Genomic DNA, 21,865 nt, shown 5'->3' on the forward strand with positions numbered 1-21,865 from the left:
TCTTTACAGTTATGCCTGTAACACTTCTCCTATTGCCTTCATATTAAATAATTTTTGTGAATAATTTTTTAAAATATTTCTTCACGTCATTATGCGGGCCGCAAGTAGAGGTGACATGGACCACGAGATTGAGACACAGACATTAGAGCCTCCTAATGCGTGTTTTGTTTGGGTTTCCACCGGCATGGAAACTAAAAATAGAGAGAGCATAGCCTAACATATGAAACGGGAAAATACTGCCGTGTAATCCATTTATTTCAACAAAGTAACTGTATTCTGAATACCACCTTTTTAAACGGTAACTGTAACGGAATACAGTTACTCATATTTTGTATTTTAAATACGTAACGGCAGTACATGTACTCCGTTACTCTCCAACACTGATCATCCAATATCCAATAAGTGACACCAAACAAGAGTCAATAACAGAATAAGCTGTTTGGCACTGGCAGAGAAGATCTTTTAAGTCTTTCATGGGTGCAACTCACAAATGCATTATGCTTACGAATGTGGCAACATTAAAGGAGAAATACACAAGCTTTGTACTGGTGTGGGATTTAGTGCCTAGAAGCATTGTTACAACAAAGGACCATTCACACACAAATAATACATACAGGAGGAGAAGCAGGTAACAGGTAAACACTGAGAATACCCCATGACAATAGCACATTCAGGTGTCCATCCCTGTAGGAATGAGCCTGTTCTGCCTTTGAGCTTTTAACTTTTAATGCACGCCCCAGTTTGGCTTATTGTGCGCTATCTTCCCCTCACCGCACGTCTCTCCCTGTGACAAACAAAAACTTACAAAGGACGTGACGCCCTCAAATGTGCTGTTTGAGACACACACTTGGTGTTATTGTGAGGAGTTAAATGTAATGGATGTGTTTTGGCTGTTGTTTAGTAATATTGGGAAAAATGGTGAGTCAGTCCTTCATTGAACTCGTCTTTGATACAAAACATGACGCTGCATTGACAGTATGATTGCTGCTTTCTCACTGGAGCCACTTCAAAAGGCTCCCCTCACCAATCTGTAACCCACTTTTTTTCTGTTTATTTCTGCTCAACAGTTCTTTAATATCAGCTGTGTTTACACTGCTGGACTCACTGTTTACTCTTCCTCCGAACTGTGAAGCTTCCCATCTATATACACGTGTAATGCTTATGCAGTAGTTTGACTTGAGCATTAATATGAGTGTGATTAGAAGCTTAAGTCTACCTCAGGGAGCCTGTTTCTTTCAATTAGATGGCCGATGTTTACACCGCCGTGAGAGCGTGTAATTAAATTGTTCTTTGTTGTACTTTGATTTCTATTGTACATCCCTTTGCTTTTTAAATGCTAATTTCAACGCCACACCCAGGTGCCAGTTTATTACTCTAAATGAGAGTAATGAATCCTACCTTCTCACAGGTGTTGATTCAGCTGTAATGTCAGCCTGTATCAGTGTCTCGTGAACTGTTTTTGGGGCAATTACCATGACAGAAATTAGAAAACATTTTACACTTAACCCCATCAAGGAGGAGGTAATGTTTTTTGTAATGTTTGTGTATGTGTGCGTGCGTGTGTTACTCTTACTGCCTCAAAAAGTTTTGAATTGATTCTGATTAAAAAAAAAAAAAAAAACTGTGTAGAGTGGGCTTTTGGTTACAAGCCATTAACATTTGGATTAGATGCACCAAGGTCTTTAAGATAAGATAAGATAAGATAGAACTTTATTAATCCCTCGGGTGGGTTCCTCTGGGAAATTCGACTTCCAAAAAGCACAGCAACGACCGAAGTTACAGTTACAGAATTGTTATATATATATATATATATACACACACACACACACACACACACACACACACACACACACACACATATATATAAATACAGAGACAAATATAAATAAAATATACAAAGGGGATAAATAGAATAAATAGGAATAAAAAATAAAAATACAAGTGAATTGCACATTTAAGGCCAACTTAATGCTTTATTGGTCAAAAATTGACAAAAACTTTCAATAAAATTAAAAATAAATTAGAGGTTATGATTCTTACAAATATAAAGATTTAAAATATTGTCTCATGTTTGACCTCTGACCTCTACTTCAAGGTCAATAGATTATGCTGAAGGTCATAGTGATAATAATCCTATATAGGGCTGTTTAAAACGGTCTTTCTTACTGCCGTTGTGTGCAAAGACAGTATATAGTGAATGATATATAGGCATTAATATCACTATACTTTAAACCTCTGACGTCTTCTTCGAGGTCAAATAAGGTCAAACTTTCGTAAAATGACTCATCTTTAAGGCTAATATTGAAATTTACTGCCTGCTGGGATTCTGAATATCACATTATAGTTTGCATTCAACTATCATGTCACATTTGACGTCTGCCTTTCTTTCAAGTTTCTTTCAATCCTAAGTTTGAAGAGTTTAATTTCAGTTTAGTTTTTTTTTTCAGTATTGCTGTATTTGTGGCAAGATTTAGGAAAATCAGTGCACAGCAGGACACTTTGAAAGCAGCTGACTCAGTCTTGTAGACATCCGAAGCCTCAATAAACACGTCCACAAAAGTCTCTTCGGATAGTTTGTGATAACAGATTTGACCAAATGAACACATGACAAAACTACGTTTATTTCTGCTGCACAAAATTATTTCAGAGATCTGGTTTTTATTATAGTAGTTAACTTTCATGACTAGTTTTAGTTTTTAGTTTACTTTTCGTTAACTTTAATAACCTTGGCTGACACTGAATCCTTCTTACAATAAAGTGAGGAATGAGGTCGGCCCATAAGCAGCTGTTTTGCTTTTCCTATAAGGTGTTTCTATGGTTTTTAATACCTGCTGTGGTAATTTGGATCCTCGCTATGAGGTCTCCTTGTAAGGTTAAAATTAGGTGTAAATAGAGTAAAATCCATACTCTCGATTACCAGCGCTCTAGTCTGTTATTGACTCCACTCTGTTTCAGCTCCTAGTGCTGCAATCGATATTCAGCACTCTGTTTGATTCCACTAAACGGCGGCCGCTGATGAAGCCGCGAGCAGTGTCTGTCACATGGACCGTGCTCCTGCGGTGACACAAACACCTGCTCAGTTCTTTGGTTAGACTTTGTCTGTACATGATCTATCCACCCAAGAAGAAAGGTGGGTGTGTGACAAGTTTCTCTCTTCCTCCGTGTTTTCTGGTCCAGGTGCCGTCTTTACACGAGATGCAGTGTTATTTTTGTTTCACCTGCCCGTCTTCCTCTGGCTGGTTTCTCTCTGAACAGAAACCTGGTGTCACATCACTGAGAACTACTTTGTTTCTCTCAGCATCGGTCAGAAAGTTGAGTTTGTTCTGCTGTATGCACTCAGTCTACCCTATTCACTAGTTAACTGAGAAAGGTACTCACTCTCCTTTAAACAGTTATGTGTAATGGGAGTTCTTTCATGTGTCACATACTAAATTAGAGAAAGTTTTAACCTAGACCTAACCTAGTTCTTTATAAATATCAAAATATGAGGTAATCAAAACAAAAAAAGATGTTAACTTTTAACCTTTATTGTAAGTACAAAGCTCGTGCTAATAATCACAGTAAACAGTAAAAATTAAAGTTGTTCCTGAAACTTCAAGTGTGGTTTGTTTTTTTTTTTACACTTGTTTTTGTTTGGTTTTTTTTACACTTATTTTTTCTCAGAATTCTGAGAAAAAGTCGGAGATTCTGAGATTAAAATCAGAATTCTAACTTTAATCTCAAAATTCTGACTTTTTTTCTCAGAATTCTGACTTTAGTCTTAGAATTCTCAGATCATAGTCAGAAGTCTGAGTAAAAAATTTTTCTCAGAATTCTGAATATAATCTGAGAATTCTAGGAAAAAAAAAAGTCAGAATTCTGAGATTAAAGTCAGAATTAAAATCTCAGATTTCTAAGCAAAAATTTAGAATTTTGAGACTAAAGTCAGAATTCTGAGGGAAAAAGTCAGAATATTGGAAAAGGGGAAAAAAAAAGATGTGCCCACCTTTTTTTTTTTTTTTTTTTTTTTTCCTTCTTTTTTTTTTCCCCTTCCCCCTTCGGTGACCCTAACCCTCTTCCGTAGATATTAAAATGAGTTTGATGCAAAACATATAAGCGTGACAAATGGTCCTAATTATTCCAACCATGACTGAGTACCGTTTTCAGTTTAGATAGATATCATGGGCACTGCTGCTGGGTGTAATTATATATGTGAAAACAACAACGCTTGTTTCTTGCTTAGGAAAAATAATAATTTTTACAGTCTATACCACATGTGTCAAAATCGCGGCCTGCCGACATTTAAATCCAGCCACACGTCACTTGAGCTTCTTCACACAGAATTCAACAAAAGGAAAGTTGATTTTTCAGAGCAGACAATTTCGGCTGAGACGAGACCCTGAGTCTACGTGATCACCAAGTGTTTTCTTCTCTCTTTTGTTCAAAAAACGTTACTTTCTGGTGGGTTTTTTGGTTTACAAAAATTCACTGTTAACTATTACATTTGCACTCAGTAACCTTCATGTTCTATTGGATTATAACCAGAATACGACCGGCTGGCAGCCTGTGGAGTTGAGTCCTGTGGAGTTGTGCTTATTGACAAAGAGACTCATTGAGACTGATGGATATGTATCGACAGTCGGAATGATGACGCTGCTGATTATCACAAATCATTTCCTGACATAAGCTAGAATTAATTTAGTTTCAAGACTGTAACAAAACTATTAGTTTGCTTAAAAGTAGGATTGCTTTTAGTTTGACAGAGATGCATCTAATGGGCACTGATGGTACACAGACATCAATATCAGCTTTTTCATTATTCAGCTGTCAGAGCAAATTTTCAGGCTTTTTCGTTTCATGCTTATAAATATTAGCTGGTGGTAGGTTCAAATTTATCAAACACACGTGTGTATTGGTACATTTTCACCACATTTAGAGCATGAAAAGGAATAAAAATGCTAAAGACGGGCGCCAGTATATCTCACTGCGTTGAGCAGCCGACAGATGTACCAAAAGGTTACTGCAGGAACCCGGGTCATTTCCTGTGTGATGATCCTCCTGCACCACCTTTTCTTCTGCCCTGCTGTCCTGTCCAATATAAAGGCTGAACTACCCAAAAATAAGCTATTTAAAAAGACTAATAGGGCTGGTCTGCCTCTACACATACACTGATGTGTAAGGGTTGGTAAGGGGTAGTTAACCTTTGAATGGGCTAGTGTAACGAGGAAACGTTTATCAAGTTGCATTTCAAAGTGTCAGATGGAGTGGAGTTTGTCTGGAGCTGTGTGGGTGGACACTTGCATGTAGCATCATATCAACAACATCAGTCTCCCAGCTCTTCTCCTCTGCTTTCATCCCATGGTGCCCTGCCCTGATTGGCTCTGACTTTGCATTACAGTGACTTCAGTGACTCTCTTGTCCATCTACCACAATCTCTTGTCAATGTGCTGATTTCACGGCCACAGATTCTCAAAAAGTCGGGGTAGCTTCACACTTTCTGTGGTCACAAGGATAAGTGGAGCTATTACCAGTGAAGTATTTACGCTGGATCAAGAGTGTAGTAGCACATCTGTCCTAACATTTTTCCGCTTGCAGTTCACATCGTGGCTGCTTTACTCACAGTGTGGCTGTATTCCTCCTGAGCTCTCTTAGCCTGATACCATCCAGCACTCGGCTTTACAAATGAGGCCCCTGCAGTTACCAAGGATACCAATTCGTCTGAAACATCAGACCAGTTAGGGTCCGTTCAGCGATGCTCTCCAGCTCTCGAGTCCTCGTCGCTCTGCCTCTCCTCTACTTTACTCACGCCTTCCACTCCTGTGCTCTCATTTCGTCTCGCCCAGTAAGCAGAAAAACACCATCGAGGACCCAAAAAGATGTCGCCTCGAGTGTTTGCCTGGGGGAGCCGTGCGTTCAGAGAGGATATGTATAGAAAGTGACAGTATATTTACAACAAGTTCAGGGTAATAATGTAAGCATGCTGACCCTTCTTTCTAAGGTTAAACCAGTTCCTTTTACATTTTAGTAAAACATCGGCTCTTAGTCTGTGTGCTTTCATCCCGATGTGTAAGCTCCCAGCAGGGATTTACACATCACCATAAAGTTGATGCGTGCAGAGGACCCTCGTTCCCTCCTAGACTGACTTGTTTTTTTTGGTTTAATAGTTACTGATTGCATAAATCCTGCTGTAATGTGAACAGCATGCTGATCAGAGGTGCTGTCAGTTAATTATGTGAATGATGCACGTTGACACCACAGGGCTATTTTCATTTTCCTCCTTTCACCTGGGAAACTTTCTCCTCTTGGTCTAAGTGTGATGTTAAGTCTGAAACCTTCAGTGACACTTTTGACCAATATTTAAACAGATTTCATATCGTTTCAGAGAAGCCATTTTTTGGTTAATTCAGCTCCTACTCTATAAAAAGTCATAAAAAAGGAATATCGAATGGCTTTCACATTTTTCCAGAAAGCTAATGAAAATAACGAGTTCCCCGACTGTGTCTGCAGGTCTTAAATCCAATGGGCTGGGATGCCTTTGGACTTCCAGCTGAGAATGCAGCCATAGAGAGGGGGCTTGACCCAGAAGACTGGACTAAAAGGTATTTGAACTATTACATCTCAGTGTTTGTTGTTTTTATATACTAACTGGAATTGGCCCACTTTTGTGGTGCTAGGTTAGACCCTGTCTTGACTTACAAATGTAGACCGTGCCTGCAAACAAATGAATGGCTGTCTAAGGGAATTCAAACAGTTCTTTAAAATGAATACTGGCATTGCCATTTAGTCATCATTTATAGTTGTCAAATACACAATAAGCCATAAAATGCTCTGAATTACAATTAAATTCTAAAATTGCATTTAAGTAAACAAAATACTAAATGGAAAGTTATACCTTTAACCGTTTAATTCAAACATATTTTGTATTTTTATATTTCTTATCTTTAATTTAAAATGACTTCTGTTGTTGCTGGATGTCATCACTCAGACATCCCACCGATGCGGTGAGTTTCTCATCTCGAGCTGACAGATTACATGCTCCGGTTTCTTCTTTTTCCTTTAAGTCTTTTTTTCATACCAATTTTTTGTCCAAAAGATATTCAGAACATCCGTTATTTCAGCCAGAGCATCGCTTTTTATTATTATGTGTTTTTTTTAAACAGTGCTCACAGAAACACTTTGGAAACGTTTGCCTTTTTCCAGCTTCCTCTTTGAAAACAATTGTTTCGGTTTCATCAGTCAGATTTTCGCCAAATTTTTTGCCTTAGTTGTCCAGACGTCTCTTTTGCAACACGTCACCGCTCTCTCTGCTTCACCTGGAGGTAAACCTGTCTCCTTATAGAGAAAATGGAGGCATGGCAGTATGCAGATTATATGCAGGCAGCACAAACCTGTTGGTTCAGAATGATTTAGTAACGTATGCATAGTGGTAAGAACAAAATAGGCTGGTGTACATGTTTCATAACTCCAAAGGTAATTTTGCTAAATGAGGGCTATTGTCATGTTCAAGAAACCAGTTTGTGGTGGTGGAGGTTTTGTGATATGGCCTGATATCCTGCTAGAAGAAGCTATTAGACGATGGGTGCACTGTTGTCATAAATGATGCTCAACTGATATTAAAGGTCCTAAAGTATGCCCAAAGAAAAACCTCTTCCACAGCATTACACCACCAGAAACCTGAAGCTTTGTTGGAAGGCAGAACAGATCCATGCTTTCATGTTGTTTGTACCAAATGCTGACCCTACCATCTAAAGCAGCAGAAATTAAGACTTAACAGACCAGGCAACATTTTTACAATCTTCTGTTGTCCAAATTTGGTGAGCATATGCCATCTGTAACCTCAGTTCCCTGTTCACAGCTGACAGAGTGGCACTGGATGCAGTCCTCTGTTGCTGTTGCTGATCAGTTTAGCTGATTAAATATTTGTGTTGAGCAGTTGAAAAGGTGTACCTAACAAAGTGGCCCATGAGTGCACTATATCCTAACTCTAGCGCCGTTCCTCTCGCTTCAGTAACATACAGTCTATGCGGGAGCAGCTGGACACTCTCGGGCTTTGCTTCAACTGGGACCGGGTAAGCAGCACGTGATGATGAGCTGAGCATCAGACAGAGAGTTTTGGCAGCTTTCAGGCCCCTTTTGCTCCCTTTTGAGTCTGATTCTCACTTTCCTGACAGGAAGTGACCACTTGCCTCCCAGACTACTACAGGTGGACGCAGTATCTATTTATCAAGCTCTTTGAAGCGGGACTGGCATACCAAAAAGAGGTATTAATCGTATTTGCGCTCTGGTTTATCCTGGATTTCTTTTAAATGAATAATATGACTTGCGCAGGTTTCAGATCCCTGACTGGTACAGTAATGATTGAAGCAGCTCAGAGTTTTCTCTTTGACTGGATTAAATGGTAGACAGGCTGGAAAAAACATTTTTCATTTTGTGTAATAAAATGCAGTGGCCTTAAAATATGCTTTTAAATATGAGCTACTTCTTAAGCTGTGCTTTTCAATTTGTGAGCTCATGTGTGCCGTTTGGGTGTGTGCTGTGTGCGTGCATGTGTGTTATCCAAGGCTGTGGTGAACTGGGACCCTGTTGATCAGACGGTGCTGGCTGATGAACAGGTGGATGAAAATGGGCACTCCTGGAGGTCTGGAGCTCTGGTGGAGCAGAAGCTACTCACGCAATGGTTCATCAAGACTACAAACTATGCCAAGGTATGACTGTACCGCGTGTGTGTGAGAGGCAGTGCTAGAGATACACCAGTATGTGTGTGACAAGCAGCATCTGAATGGCTGACCAGAAACTTCATGTGGGCAAAAATGAGCTGCGGAGCCCTCTGATAACAATCATGGCTGACACTTCAGTAACAGCAGCTGCAGTCCTGCTTCTCTGGTTCTGCAATCAGACCCCTGGAGACCATCATTTATAGCCTGGCATCTCTACTTCAAGGAAAAAGAGACCAGAAGCCTCAGTAATACCACCAGGTGGCCTGGCTGGCTGATGAGAAGCCTCCACCTTTAAGCAGAGGGGTGAACAGGGCTGGTGCACGGTGAAATTAGCCGTTTTGGACTTACATGAATCAGCCTCAGAAAGAAAGTTCATACATTTTTCATGGAACTCATGCATGTGTGTGCATGTGCTTGCACATAGAAATACACTGTACAGGCAGGTACCTATAAAAGAGAAAAGTTTGGCTTTATGTGCTCAGTGCTTGAACACTTTAAACTCGAATTTATCTTAGTTTGTTTACTGAGTTGAGAAAAATTGGGTAGAAATGTTTCTAATAACATTTTTTTTTGTTTCTAGAGCTGCAATGAGGAATTACATTCATGTTTAGTTAATGTTAGTTGATCTTAATTTTGTGGGGCATCTTTTTTGGTGTCTAAATGTGCAGAAAATCTCCCAAAAATTGCAATACCAACAAAATAATTCAGCTTCAAAGCCATCCAAAACTTTAAACATAGTCAGAGATACAGAACATCAAAGCAGTAAATCCTCACATTTGCCTAGCAAAAAAACAAAGTTTGACATCTCTGCATTCAAATTATGGGTTCAGTCACTGCCTGATTATTTCAGCTCTTCTTGTTTCCATCACAATATAAAAGAAAGCATAAGCAAGTTTTTGTGAGTGGGGTTTCATTTCATACTGAGATAACATTGAAACCAGTGCCTGGGCGGTGTGAAATAAATGTAAAAAAGAAAAACATTGGAAATGATGCAAAACACATGTAATTTCCAATAAAACAAACCCCAAACTTGCGAGAGCACCAGCGCGTCCGTTTGAGGGTTTTATTCGCTGCTTTGTCACTTTGATTAAAAAAATAATTTCGTCCGCAGTCGGCTGTCGCTCAGGTTCAGCCGCGGCGCCGAAGTCGCCCGTGCGTGTCCGTGTCAGAGGTTTGAGCGGAGGTGGAAGCAGCCTACTGTGACAATGTGTTCCTGCATTTCTAATTTTCTCTGAAGAGCAGAGAAGTGGGAAGGAAGGAAGAGGAAGGTGTTAAGGGAGAGAAGTGAGAGAGACAGATGGAGGGAAAGGCGGACCGTGTCAAACCAGAGCGTGACAAATAAAAAGCGATGTAATTGGACTGTGATTTCCTTTTTTTTTTTTTTTTTTATTTCTGTCCGCTCGCCTCTAAACGTGTTCGAGTCTGTTAGACAACATTAACTTCAGGCAATATTTATTCAGTTTAGCTGTCAAGTTATTCCACATTGTGCAACGACTGTGTATTATTACTAAGATGGATCCTTTTTTTTTCTTCCCATGTGGAGCGTGCAGGATGCTAAATGATCACATGGCAGGAGCAGGAGTTTTCAATTTCATGCATAATCACACTTGTTGCACTCAGACAAATGCTGCCTGCCTATTACACCACGACTGACATCTAAATGATTCACAAAAAGCGAGAGCTCAGTGCGCCGCTCACGTGCAGTATTGTTCAAATAGCTTCCAGAAATGTTTGATTTCCTCCAAGTAAATTAACACCCGACAACTGAACCCACTTCCAAAGTGCAGCTGTTTGTGTGTTTCCTCAATGTGTTAATATATTTCCCAGAAGTGTACTTGACATGTCTCACTCACACATGCACACACACAGTCCTTGGTTACTCTTATTTCATGCTCGAGCTTTTCTTTGTTGTCAGGGACTCATGTCCTTGCTGTTAATGTTTTTTCTGGCTTTTGTGAGAAAAACACTCACTGCCTTTCACTTTAAAGCTGTGCCCGATTCTCACTCGTAGCTTTTTTTTCGTCATCTTTGTTTTGCTGTGTCTCCTTCCAGCAGCCTCTCAGTCACGCTGACACACGTTCTTCGGGATTTATGCCCCTTTTTTCCCCTCTCGCTCTGAAGGGAATCCATAACTGACGAGCTGCACTCATGCTAGCGATGACTATGGCTAGTGTTTATGTTTGTATTGATAACTCTGTGATGAGGTAGTGCATGCTGAACTGCACCACGATGGGGTGGAGGGGTGGTTTGTGGGTAATAGATGCTGACAGACTGAAAAGGAAATTGAGAATTATAACATCTCTGGCCTCAGACCAGCTGTGGCTTTTTGGCTTGAGCCTCGTTGATATGCATAGCTTCCTTTAATCATGCAGTATAAATGTTGTTGTGTGTCTGGGTGTGTGTGTGTGTGTGTGTGTGTGTGTGTGTGTGTGTGTGTGTGTGTGTGGGGGGGGGGGGGGGGGGGGTGTATGGGCTTATGGGTGTGTATGTGAAGTGTGGGTGTGTGAGGTAGTGTGCACACTATATAGGCGATTGCTTTGCGATATCCAGGAAAGAGGGCGAGCAGAGGTCACAATTTTTGAGAATCCCTTTTTGTCTGCATAATGTGACCTGGTCGGCTCTGCTGCTTTGTCAAAATAAATTGGCTGCGCTTTGAAAGAGGCCACACGGAATTGGAGTCAATTGCATTATCCTAGACAGCCACATACAAAGAATATCTCTTTTCCACAGTGAAGTGGAAAATTAGCTCCTTCCAAACTTGTACAAAGTAGTAAACTTGTGGCTTTATCTCTTTCAGCCCCTCCTGGACGCCCTGCAGGACCTTCCAGAGTGGTACGGGGTCAAAGCCATGCAGGCAAACTGGATTGGAGAGTGCACCGGATGCTACTTCGACTTCAAACTGAAGGTGGATCTCGACTCCTTTCTCTCTCCTCTTCACTTTTCTTGTTTTCTTTCAGTCTCTCAGCACTTTCCCAGCAAGTGCTCCCTCTTCTGTGCTTCTGTTTTTCATCTCTTTCACCCCGAGCACTGATTGCCTGCTTTGAGTTTCTTTGACAGCTCTTTTTATCTGTTTCTATTAAAATCATGTACCAAAACATCGAAATCCATACTTATTATTTGCTTTCACTGCATCTGCTACAAGTAGCAATTTACCCAAACAGATGATGTCGCAGATTACTTGCTGCTGAAAGTCGTATTTAGGCTTCTTCACAAGCCTGTTGTCTCAAACTGAGAGACATCAAAAAGCCAACTGAGAACCCAATTACTGGCATTATTAAAGCAGTTTTCCTTAAAAATAAAAATCACTCAAGTCGGTTCTTTAATTGTGATATTTTGTAGTATTTTTATATTTATAGAGGAAAGAGGGTTGGATAATAATTGGAAAGGGTTGTTATGAAGGAATGTAAAATTAAAGTAAAAACTAGAGTTTGTAAAATGCTGCTGTTAATTGCAATTATCTCCTATCAGTATGATTTTTAGCGTGATGGGTACTAATTGTTAATTAGAATATCCTTAAATAACTGTGCGCCATCTAAAAGTGATCTCAGGATGTTTATTGTAGCTAAAAGAGCCCAGTAAGCCCTGAAGGTGTTTTATATGTCTGAGTCACTGTGGTCAAGTTTTATAAGCTGTGATTCAAAATTTGTGTATATATATATGTGTGTGTATATGTTATAAAAATTGTTATGTTATAAAAATCATAAAAATGCTAACCGTTGCTTTGTTCTAGTTTTATTTGCCATCTTACAGAAATATGGAATAGAAAGCCAGCAGGTCCTCGCTGTTTATTCGACCTCTGTGCCGCTGTGGATGTGACAGTTTCCCACATGCCTCCTCTCTTATTTTCCAGGTGAATGGGAAGGAAACAGGAGAGACCCTGTCAGCCTACAGCTCCTCCCCGGAGACGGTGTACGGAGCTGCTTACCTGGCCATCCTGCCCTCCCACAGACTGCTGCACGGCAGTAGCTCAGTGCGCTCCGCTCTGCAGGAAGCCTTTCAGCCAGGCAGAGGTTGGCATCTCTCCACACTCGCAACCAGCTTGTGCTCAGGCTGTTTTCAAACTGGAGTTTACACACTTTAATATGTTCTTGTATGATTACTAGCTTTTCTTTGAAGAATTGCGAACTATATTTTTTATACACTTCATTAAAGTTTTGTATTGTACTTGTCTTTATGTGTTCCATATCCTGGAGTGGATGCATGTTGGATACCTTGCGCTAATGTAAATATTTAATTTCGAACACAGTCGAGGTTTGGTTGTAGAAGCTGCAGTGGACTGTTTGTTAATTGGGTTCCCCTTGAACTAGTCTCAGTGGTGAACAGTTGTTGATAATGAGCTGCCAGGGGAAGCAGCGCTGCCTCTCATTCCCCTCCTGCCCTTTGCTCTTCAGACTCCCTGACAGACATCACCGCTCACAACCTGTTCACCGGCCGTGAGGTTCCCCTGGTCATCTCACACAAGGAGACTTTTGATGACTATCTGGATACTGTGGTTGGTGCGTTATGAAAAAGTAAAAAGGATTGAAATAAGCAGCATCTTATGTCTGTTGAGTGCTTTTACCTTCTTGACATGTTCATGCTGCACATGTATGTTACAGGTGTCCCAGACTGTAATGAAGAGGATCTGTCTGTAGCTAGAGCTCTGAATCTGAGTTGGGCATCAGTGCTGAAAACTCGTGAAGATGGGACACAAACCCTCATCAACTCTGAGGAGGTCAGCACTAATACTAATCATTCTTTAATAAAAAGCAAACAACACTATTTTCATTCTTTTGTCCCTCTTCTTTTATCTGTTGCATAGTTCTCAGGCCTTACCAGAGATCAAGCCTTTAACTCTATTACCCAGAAGGCCAAAGAACAGAAGGTTGGAGGCTACCTAACCAGCTCCAAGCTCAGAGATTGGTTGATATCCAGACAGCGATACTGGGGCACACCCATCCCTGTGGTGCACTGTGGGTCATGCGGTCCGGTCGCCGTCCCTGAGGAGGAGTTACCAGTTACTCTGCCAAAGCTGCCATCGATTACAGGAAAAGGGGCATCGCCTCTAGAAGCAGCACATGACTGGGTCAACTGCAAATGTCCCAGGTGAGAACGCTGAGTATTATCAGCCCTGTATAACGCACAGCAGGACTGTAGACTTCATTTATCCCACTTCATGTGTCTCATTAACCTTTCGTGCCATTACAAACAAATAGATAAGCAGTGTATAAGAAGGAGGGAAGGAGAAGGTACAGGATGTGACATCTTTCTTAAATCCTTAAAAATGGAGAATTAGTATTTGTAAATTGTCTATAACACGCAGTGATGCTCACAGGGCCTTACGTTCCTTCCTAATATTCAAATTAATGTAGAAAATGCACATGAAAGAGTAGCAGCTAGGAGGTGCTGAACCCTCTGTTATGCTTTTATAGACCACACAATAACAGTTTTAATGAGTGCATATAATTACTACTATAGCCTGTACTTGTTATACTGGTCAGCTGCAGTTTATTATCTAAGAACAAACATATAATGCATAAAGTGTCAGTGTCACTGCAGCCAGAAAATGCAGCTTGGGAAGCTGTTTATAGCAGCTTTTGTCATTTATGCACCTTAACATTTGCTTACAAGAGTCCAAAGAGTTTGTTGGCTACCATTGAGTGAGCCATATTATTTATTGCATAGCTGCAAATAAAATTCTTCAAAAGGCGCAAACTCCACAAAGAATGGCTGAGAGGTCTTTTTTTGTATTAGATTAACTGGAACAAGGCCCCACAAACAGGAAAAATAGCAATAGAGCAAAATCGTATTCTTGCATCAGGATTAAACATGTTTACGTCTGCTATAATGTTGAATCATTTAAAATAGAAGTCTCTGGTGACCGTTCGAGGAACTGCCTCGGAGGTCACTGCTCTGGTTCTTTTCTACAATTTGAAAAATCCGGTCCGATTAGTGTGGGAACTCCTGAATATGTTCACTCCAATCAAGCCTTTTGTTCAGTTCTGTATCTCATAGATCCCATTTGTACAAGTATCACTGGATCAACACCATCTCCTGAAGCACTGTTAGTATTAGCATCAGCACAGCCACACGTCCGTCTATGTCATACTGTATATGAGATACACGGTGTTATTCCTTTTCTAGCACAGCATAAGCGTTTTGGGGAAATGATCATGCCTGTTATGGCGTTTGTGGCCGCCTTTCCTTCCTGTGTTTCCTCAGGAGAACAACACTGACAAAATGAGATCGCTGTCAATCGGGCCTGAGAGGACTGACAGCTTTACAGGAACACTTTGCATTGAGTGCAAGCCTGTAAATTGCATGATTAATACTTTTGTTCATTCGGGGTTATGTAATCAGTGGCATCTCTGACACGAGCAGCATGAGATGATGATGATGATGGGTGTTATATAAGCCAGCTGTGTCTCGAGAGATGCACACGAATGCCCTACAAGCACGGACATACATGCATTTACCTTTTATGCACAGTGCCTAATCATTCACACACACGGACACACACACACACACATCTCAGCAGCTCATCAGTGAATGTGCTGAATGCAGAATGACTGCTCAACTGGCGTCTCCAGAGCGCCTTGCTGACATGGGAATTCCTCTCTGAATAAGACTAATCACCGCCATGGCACCATGTTGATTAAAACCAAGGCCCACTCAGTCGCAGATGGCACAAGTCATCAGATTGTGTTCACTCACTTCCACAAAGCTACTATAATTCCCCCCCATCAGCAGTGATTGATGGCTATAATCGCAAAGACGCCGTTATCTCCTCTCTTCCCATCTCCCCTCCGTTGTTAAGTGTCTGTTGAAATTTGTTCTCGTCACTTGTCGACCATATCCAATTAAAGTTTGCGAGGAACACAGACGGGCAGGGCGATGAGAGATGGGTGGCAGGAATGCAGTTTTGTCTGTCCTTGACGAAGTCATTTCCTGCGTGCTCATCTTTGTCTCATAACCTCTGCAGTTCTGTAAATTGGTCTGCCAACTGAACCCTGAGCTTTGATTTAGTCTGGTTTAAGAAGGTGTGCGTGCAGGTGTGGGTTTGCAGGTAAAAGGCGAGACTGCTTAGTTAGCACAACACCAACATATGAGCAGGTGGACACACAGCAGATTGGGGCCACGTTGCTGTAGTGGAGAGCTTTCGAGTGGACAGCTGCCTCCTTTAGCTGCATCTGTTTGAGAGCCTTTTGGCTTTTTCTGGCTCACCCTCCAAACACACACGCACATTTTACACACTCTCTCCAGCACAGGTTTGTTTTAGCTACCAACTTTTGTTGTTGGGCTCCTTTCATGGCTTAGAGAAGGCCCATCTCTGGACAGAGCACCTTTGTGTCATCAAATCTCATCCTCAGTAGTCTGGGACCAGCTGTCCATCAAATAGCCACAATCTGACTCCTGATTGGTCCATACTGGCCTGTCTGAGGAAGGAGAGGAGCATCCTTTTTCTTTCTTTCTTTCTTTCTTTGTGCACACTAATTTTCTCTTTCCATTTGAGCGCTTTTGTGATAGACTGGGTTTTGTTATACTGCTGGGTTTTCATCATATGAAATAACACCTGACTTCCAAATATTAACTGTGCTACACCTTAGCCTTGTTGCTAGGCAACCTCCAGCTCTTACCTCATCATCACAGCCTTATTATAGACTGGTATGGTAGGTGGTCGAGGAGTTTTTGCCTCTCTACGTGCGCGTGTCTGACTAAAAAAATGTGACTGTGAGATGAATCAGAACGCGTCGAGCAGTAGACGGAGTTTAAGATGAAACGGAGGCATCCCACGAGGTCCAGGAGACGACACCAGCTCCGCTGCACACACTGTAGCAAAGCTCAGAGCTGTTTCTCTGTTTGTCTTTCTGGGACACTGATTTTAAATCTTTTGAGACTCATTATAAGTAAAAGGCAGATGCTTTCACCGTTCCATTAAATGCTTTTAAACTGAAGCAGAAGTACTCTCCAAAAGCCCCGCCTCCTTCCCCCTCTTTGCCGATGTCCTCTCCTGCACTGTGAAAGTGTTGCTGGCAGATTCGCATCACATACCCAAGTGCTGTTTGGCTTGGATAGAGAGGGGCACAAGGTGGCATTTCCAACACAAACACATGATCGTGTGTGCGTCCTGCCAGTTCTTTTCCTGTTAGCACAGCCTGTTAGTCAGGGCACAAGAACAGAGCTCTGGTGCCAGGCTGGCTTCAGCTGTGCTTCTCTACGGGGACATGACCCCCACAGCCAGATGCAGGCAGCGTTACACACACACACATGCGCGCGCACACCCACGTTAATCACATAATGAGCCATTTTCTCTGAGCATACAAACAGACATCATTCATTTGTTCACTTTCTAATTTATCAGCCTGTTTTTTTTGTTGTTTTTTTTCCCAGTCCTTCCTTTGCCAACTCTCTCTTTGTCTCTCTTGTCAGATGCAAGGGCCCAGCGAGAAGGGAAACTGACACCATGGACACATTTGTGGACTCGGCCTGGTATTATTTTAGATACACAGACCCTCACAATGCATACAGGTATAAACAGCCTCCTCTTGAAGCTTTAATATGTTCCTGTTCATCCATCTCTGGCTCAATGAGGCCAACAAATGTAGACTTATTTACTTTTCTTTCTTGCATCTTTTTTTCTTACCTTCTTTCTCACCTTTTATTACAATCGTATTTGTTTAAAAGAAAACGAGAAAAGAGGAAGTTGCAAAAGGTTCTCCAGCAGTAGGAGAAGAAGCATGTCTGTCTATTTAGATATGAAGAAAGGTCGCTGTGTAATCGCTGTGTAAATACAAACTCTATAAGTGCTATTGGTGTAAGTTGTACTCAAACTATGATTATGCTCATTGTTAGATCACCCACTCTCTCTCCCACTTGCCTGCTTGAAACACTTGTATTGGGTTGTGTACACGCAGATATGCATACGCACTTCCCTGAAAGTTGCACTCTTTGCCGATAGAGATTATGGAGCAATGGCCGTCACCTGCTGGGGTGGCGGTGATACCCTGAGCTTAACAAAAGAGATTAATTTCCCAGTGCCCTGACCTAGCCGTAAAGCTGCTTTAAAAAGGGAGGGGGACTGCTCTCTCCATCACTTTTCTTTGCCGGACAGATTACGGCACAACAGAAAAAGCAATTACACCATTTGTGCATTTCAGTTGGATTGCTGAGCCGTATACACGCGGGGTGGGGGGTTGGGAGCGAAAATGGGAAGCGAGTGATGTTTTAAAGTAGCAAGTGCGATGAAGGAAATGGGAACAGGGTGTTATGTATTAGACTTCCTTGGCCTCTTGCCAGAAGTGAGTCCGAATTATTTTCAGCTTTGTGAGTTCATAACTCCCCTCCACCCCGGTTCAATTATCTGGAGGTGCTATCAGGCACAGAGGGAGGGTTGGAGGCAGAGACGTGTGAAGGAGAGTAATGATGTAAGTCTTCCCTAAAAAGCGTCATTACCGATACTCCATCATGACAGCCAGGCTGACTACACGCGGCTGTCCTGCCAAGATCTGAAAGCAATAGTCATAGTTTCACTATTAACTTGTGATGGCAGCCAAAATGTAAGAAGGCACTTTGGTACTTTTTTCTGAGTCTGAAGAAACTGAAGAGGCTTCACGATGCTTCTTTTCCTCTCTGGATTCTCGTGTGTCAGATTAAGCCTGCCCCCTGGAGGAAGACGGCGTGCATGTCTACCAAAGCACGTAACTACAAACTAGTCTCATCTGAAAAAATGCCTACTGGGATTATAATTGGGCATTTTGCAGCTTTGAGTTGCTAATTCATTCATTTTTGGCATTGATTTTAAACATCAAAGTGCTTCAAGTGCAGATAACAAAATGACAAAGACATGAACGAGAAAACATAAACTGAATCAATTAAAATTAAAAAAAGGTAAAATAAATGATTACTGTGTAGTATTATGGCGTTAAGTGAGCAAAAGATAAAAGTTATATCGTGATAGAGCAAACCAGCAGCCTCTGTGTTTACTGAAAAGACTTCTTCCACAACATTGGTTTGTGTGGACAGATGATGATGTTTGCACAATCATTTATAGCGTCTGTGAGAGCCCAAAAAAGCTCCTATATGAAACTCAACAGACCTCATTTTAGGAAGGAAGAGATCATTCAAGGTCTTCAGAAATCCTCTCCCCTTCTTCACTGACACTTCTTCACCCTTCTTATTGTTCCTTTTCAGTTTAGCATTGCTCTTGATACTACTTTAGGCTAGTAAATGAAGTGAGCACCTCTTTAAATGTCCTCTCCGTCTTCAGGCCTTTTGAGCGCCACTTGGCAGACCACTGGCTTCCTGTGGACGTGTACATCGGAGGGAAGGAACACGCTGTTATGCACTTGTACTATGCTCGCTTCCTCTGTCATTTCTGCAAGGATCAGGGTCTTGTGGGTCACAGGTGGGGTACACTGTGGTTTATGTGTATGTTTGTTTTTGTTTTTATTTAGTGTGCATTTGAATTTTGAGAGTGTTTGTAAGTGAAACACTCTCTTTATGTGTTACAGGGAACCTTTTCGGAAGCTCCTGGTCCAGGGTCTGATCAAGGGCCAGACGTTTAAGCTTGCAGGCAGTGGCCAGTACCTAAAGAGAGAAGAAATAAACTTCACAGGTACATGCTGCGTGCAGCTGGAGGGTGTTTGTTAATGTGACACATTTGTAACAAGTAGAAAGGAGGGGGGCTCGGAGAAATGACTGATCTTTTTTCTCTGTAATGTGTGGTAACACTGCCTCCCCGCCTCCTTCTAGCGTTGTTAGCGAGAAGCCTTCTTCATTTAAGCGCTTCAGATCGCACTTTTCCAGTTGAATGACGGGTTAATCAGACACTCTCAGGAAAAGCCAAATCACATAAAATCCTTTGAAGATACCAAAACACTGTTATACTTAGCATTTAAGGATTTATTGATTGGTAACAAGATAAACTAGAAAAATTTGCATTTCCTGCGAAAATGCAGTGTGGATGCCTTAACGGCTGAAGATATCTGCTGAAAAAAGCTGAAAAAGTTGAAACAAAAAAAAAAAAAAAAAAAGATGCAATGAGCAGGATTCGAACCTGGCCCACCTGGTCAAAGGGCAGCTATTTAGCTCACTGAGCCAAACACTTTCTCACAAAGAAAAGGTGGAGAGATTGACAATTGTGCTAGCAGAATTTGGGCAAAAAAAAGGGGGTGAAAATTCTGCTGAAAAGAGTTCAATCAGCAGAATTTCTGCTGAAAAGAGGTGAATGAGCAGAATTCTGCTGAAAAGAGTTTTTTTCTGAAAACAGCAGAAAAAACTGAAAATTTTGCTGAAAAGAGTTGAATGAGCAGAATTCTGCTGAAAAGAGGTTTTTGCTGAAAAAGAGCTGAAAAAGTTTGGATTTGTGCTGAAAAGGGGTTAAAAAAACTGAAAATTTTGCTGAAAAGGGGTGAAAAAAATGAAATTTGTGTTGAAAAGAGTTTAAAAAAAGTTTAACTGTTAAGTGAAAGAAATGTTGCCATAAGCTGGATTTGAACCCAGGCCTCCCAGTCTGAGAACGGATGCTTATCTCACTGAGGTAAAACACAGCTCAGCCCATCATGCAAAATCAGTGACCACATTGATAATGTGTTCCATTCATTTCAATGGTCAAAAGTCATAACACACATCAGCAGAAATAGCAGAATTTTTTAAAGTTTAAACATAGCATTTCTGCTAAAACTTAGTATTTATAATAAATAATATTTTTTTCCTGCCAAATCATAGCATTTGTGCTGGAACACAGAAAGTTCCACCAAATCATACAATTTGTACTAAAACATTATTTATGATTTAGCAGAAACATTGGGACTTGGTAGAAATACTATGATTTACATGAAATACTTTGACTTAGCAGAAGTACTACAATCTAGGAAAAAAGTACTGAAGCATAGCAGAAATTCTATCATTGAGCAGAATTACTAGGATTTAGAAGAAATACTAAGATTTGGCACAAACACTGATGTGGCTCAAGAACCTTTATTGTGCAGTTATACTATGATTTGGAAGAAATACTATACTTTGGCACAAATACTATGATTTGGAAGAAATACTATGTTTTAGCACAAATACTATGATTTGGCTCAAATACTATAACTATCCTCGGTCAGAAGGAGAGGCTGACATCCAGGGATTAGATTACCACAGGTGGAGTTTATTGCGGTCAGATGGATGGTACAGGGAGGTATGGCATACAGTAGGAGTATGTGGAGAGGTGATATGGTGTGGTTTCTATGATTAAGAACAGGGTATGCATTACAACATGCATACAGATTAAAGATTAAGAAAACTGGTAACAAATTCCTCCACTACAAATCAGTCTGATGCCACTTTTTACAGGGTTCCCGTTTACTAAGGCACTACCCAAAAGGCGCCACAAGAGGGCACTCCAACACAAGAGATGACCTATTTACACTGATGCACTTAGTAAACAGCCCCTACTTAGCCACTACATAATACAGTGATATTACAGTATACAAATTCACACAAATACTATGATTTGGCAGAAATACTATGACTGAGTAGTAATACTATAACATAACAGATTTCCTAAAAAAAACTATTAAATTGCAGTAATTCTATGACTTGGGAGAGATACTACGTTTTAGCACAAATACTATAACAACGCAGAAATACTATGACTTAGTAGTAATACTATAACATAACAGTTCAATGTTCTTGCACAAATACCACAATATGGCAGAAATACTATGTTTTAGCACAAATACTGTGATTTGGTGTAAATACTATGATTTGGCACACATACTATATTCCGCAGATACACTATAACATAACAGATATTCTACAACTTAGTAGTAATACTATAACATAACAGAATTATTATTTGGGCACAAATACCACGATTTGGCAAAAATACTATGATTGGGTACAAATACTATGATTTGGCAATAATACTGCATTTTAACACAACTACTGAGATTTAATTGAAATACTATGATTTAGAAGAAATACTATTACTCCATACAAATACGATACTTTGGGACAAATACTATGTTTTGGTTCCAATACTATGATGTGCAACAAATACTATGATTTGGCACAAGTACTATGATTTAGTACAAATAGTATGATTTGGCAGAAATACTATGACTTAGTAGTAATACTATAACATAACAGATTTCCTAAAAAAAAACTATGAAATTGCATTAATTCTATGACTTGGCAGAGAT

General features: G+C 40.7%; 1 protein-coding gene across 1 annotated transcript in view; it reads left to right on the top strand.

Annotated features, from left to right (window-relative positions):
• Window positions 1-21,865, top strand: part of lars2 (leucyl-tRNA synthetase 2, mitochondrial) — a 40,859-nt gene that overhangs the window by 8,218 nt on the left and 10,776 nt on the right. The window contains exons 4-15 of the mRNA XM_085422245.1: window positions 6,487-6,578; window positions 7,988-8,048; window positions 8,151-8,240; window positions 8,541-8,684; window positions 11,494-11,601; window positions 12,547-12,706; window positions 13,088-13,192; window positions 13,295-13,410; window positions 13,498-13,781; window positions 17,106-17,204; window positions 18,943-19,080; window positions 19,187-19,290. Of these exons, the coding sequence (XP_085278371.1) occupies window positions 6,487-6,578; window positions 7,988-8,048; window positions 8,151-8,240; window positions 8,541-8,684; window positions 11,494-11,601; window positions 12,547-12,706; window positions 13,088-13,192; window positions 13,295-13,410; window positions 13,498-13,781; window positions 17,106-17,204; window positions 18,943-19,080; window positions 19,187-19,290 (1,501 nt within the window). The remainder of the gene's footprint in view (window positions 1-6,486; window positions 6,579-7,987; window positions 8,049-8,150; window positions 8,241-8,540; window positions 8,685-11,493; window positions 11,602-12,546; window positions 12,707-13,087; window positions 13,193-13,294; window positions 13,411-13,497; window positions 13,782-17,105; window positions 17,205-18,942; window positions 19,081-19,186; window positions 19,291-21,865) is intronic.

This window comes from Rhamphochromis longiceps, linkage group LG11, assembly GCF_057381845.1.
Source record: "Rhamphochromis longiceps isolate RC_006_pf linkage group LG11, R_longiceps_female_GT1.1, whole genome shotgun sequence".
NCBI classification, from domain to species: domain Eukaryota; kingdom Metazoa; phylum Chordata; class Actinopteri; order Cichliformes; family Cichlidae; genus Rhamphochromis; species Rhamphochromis longiceps.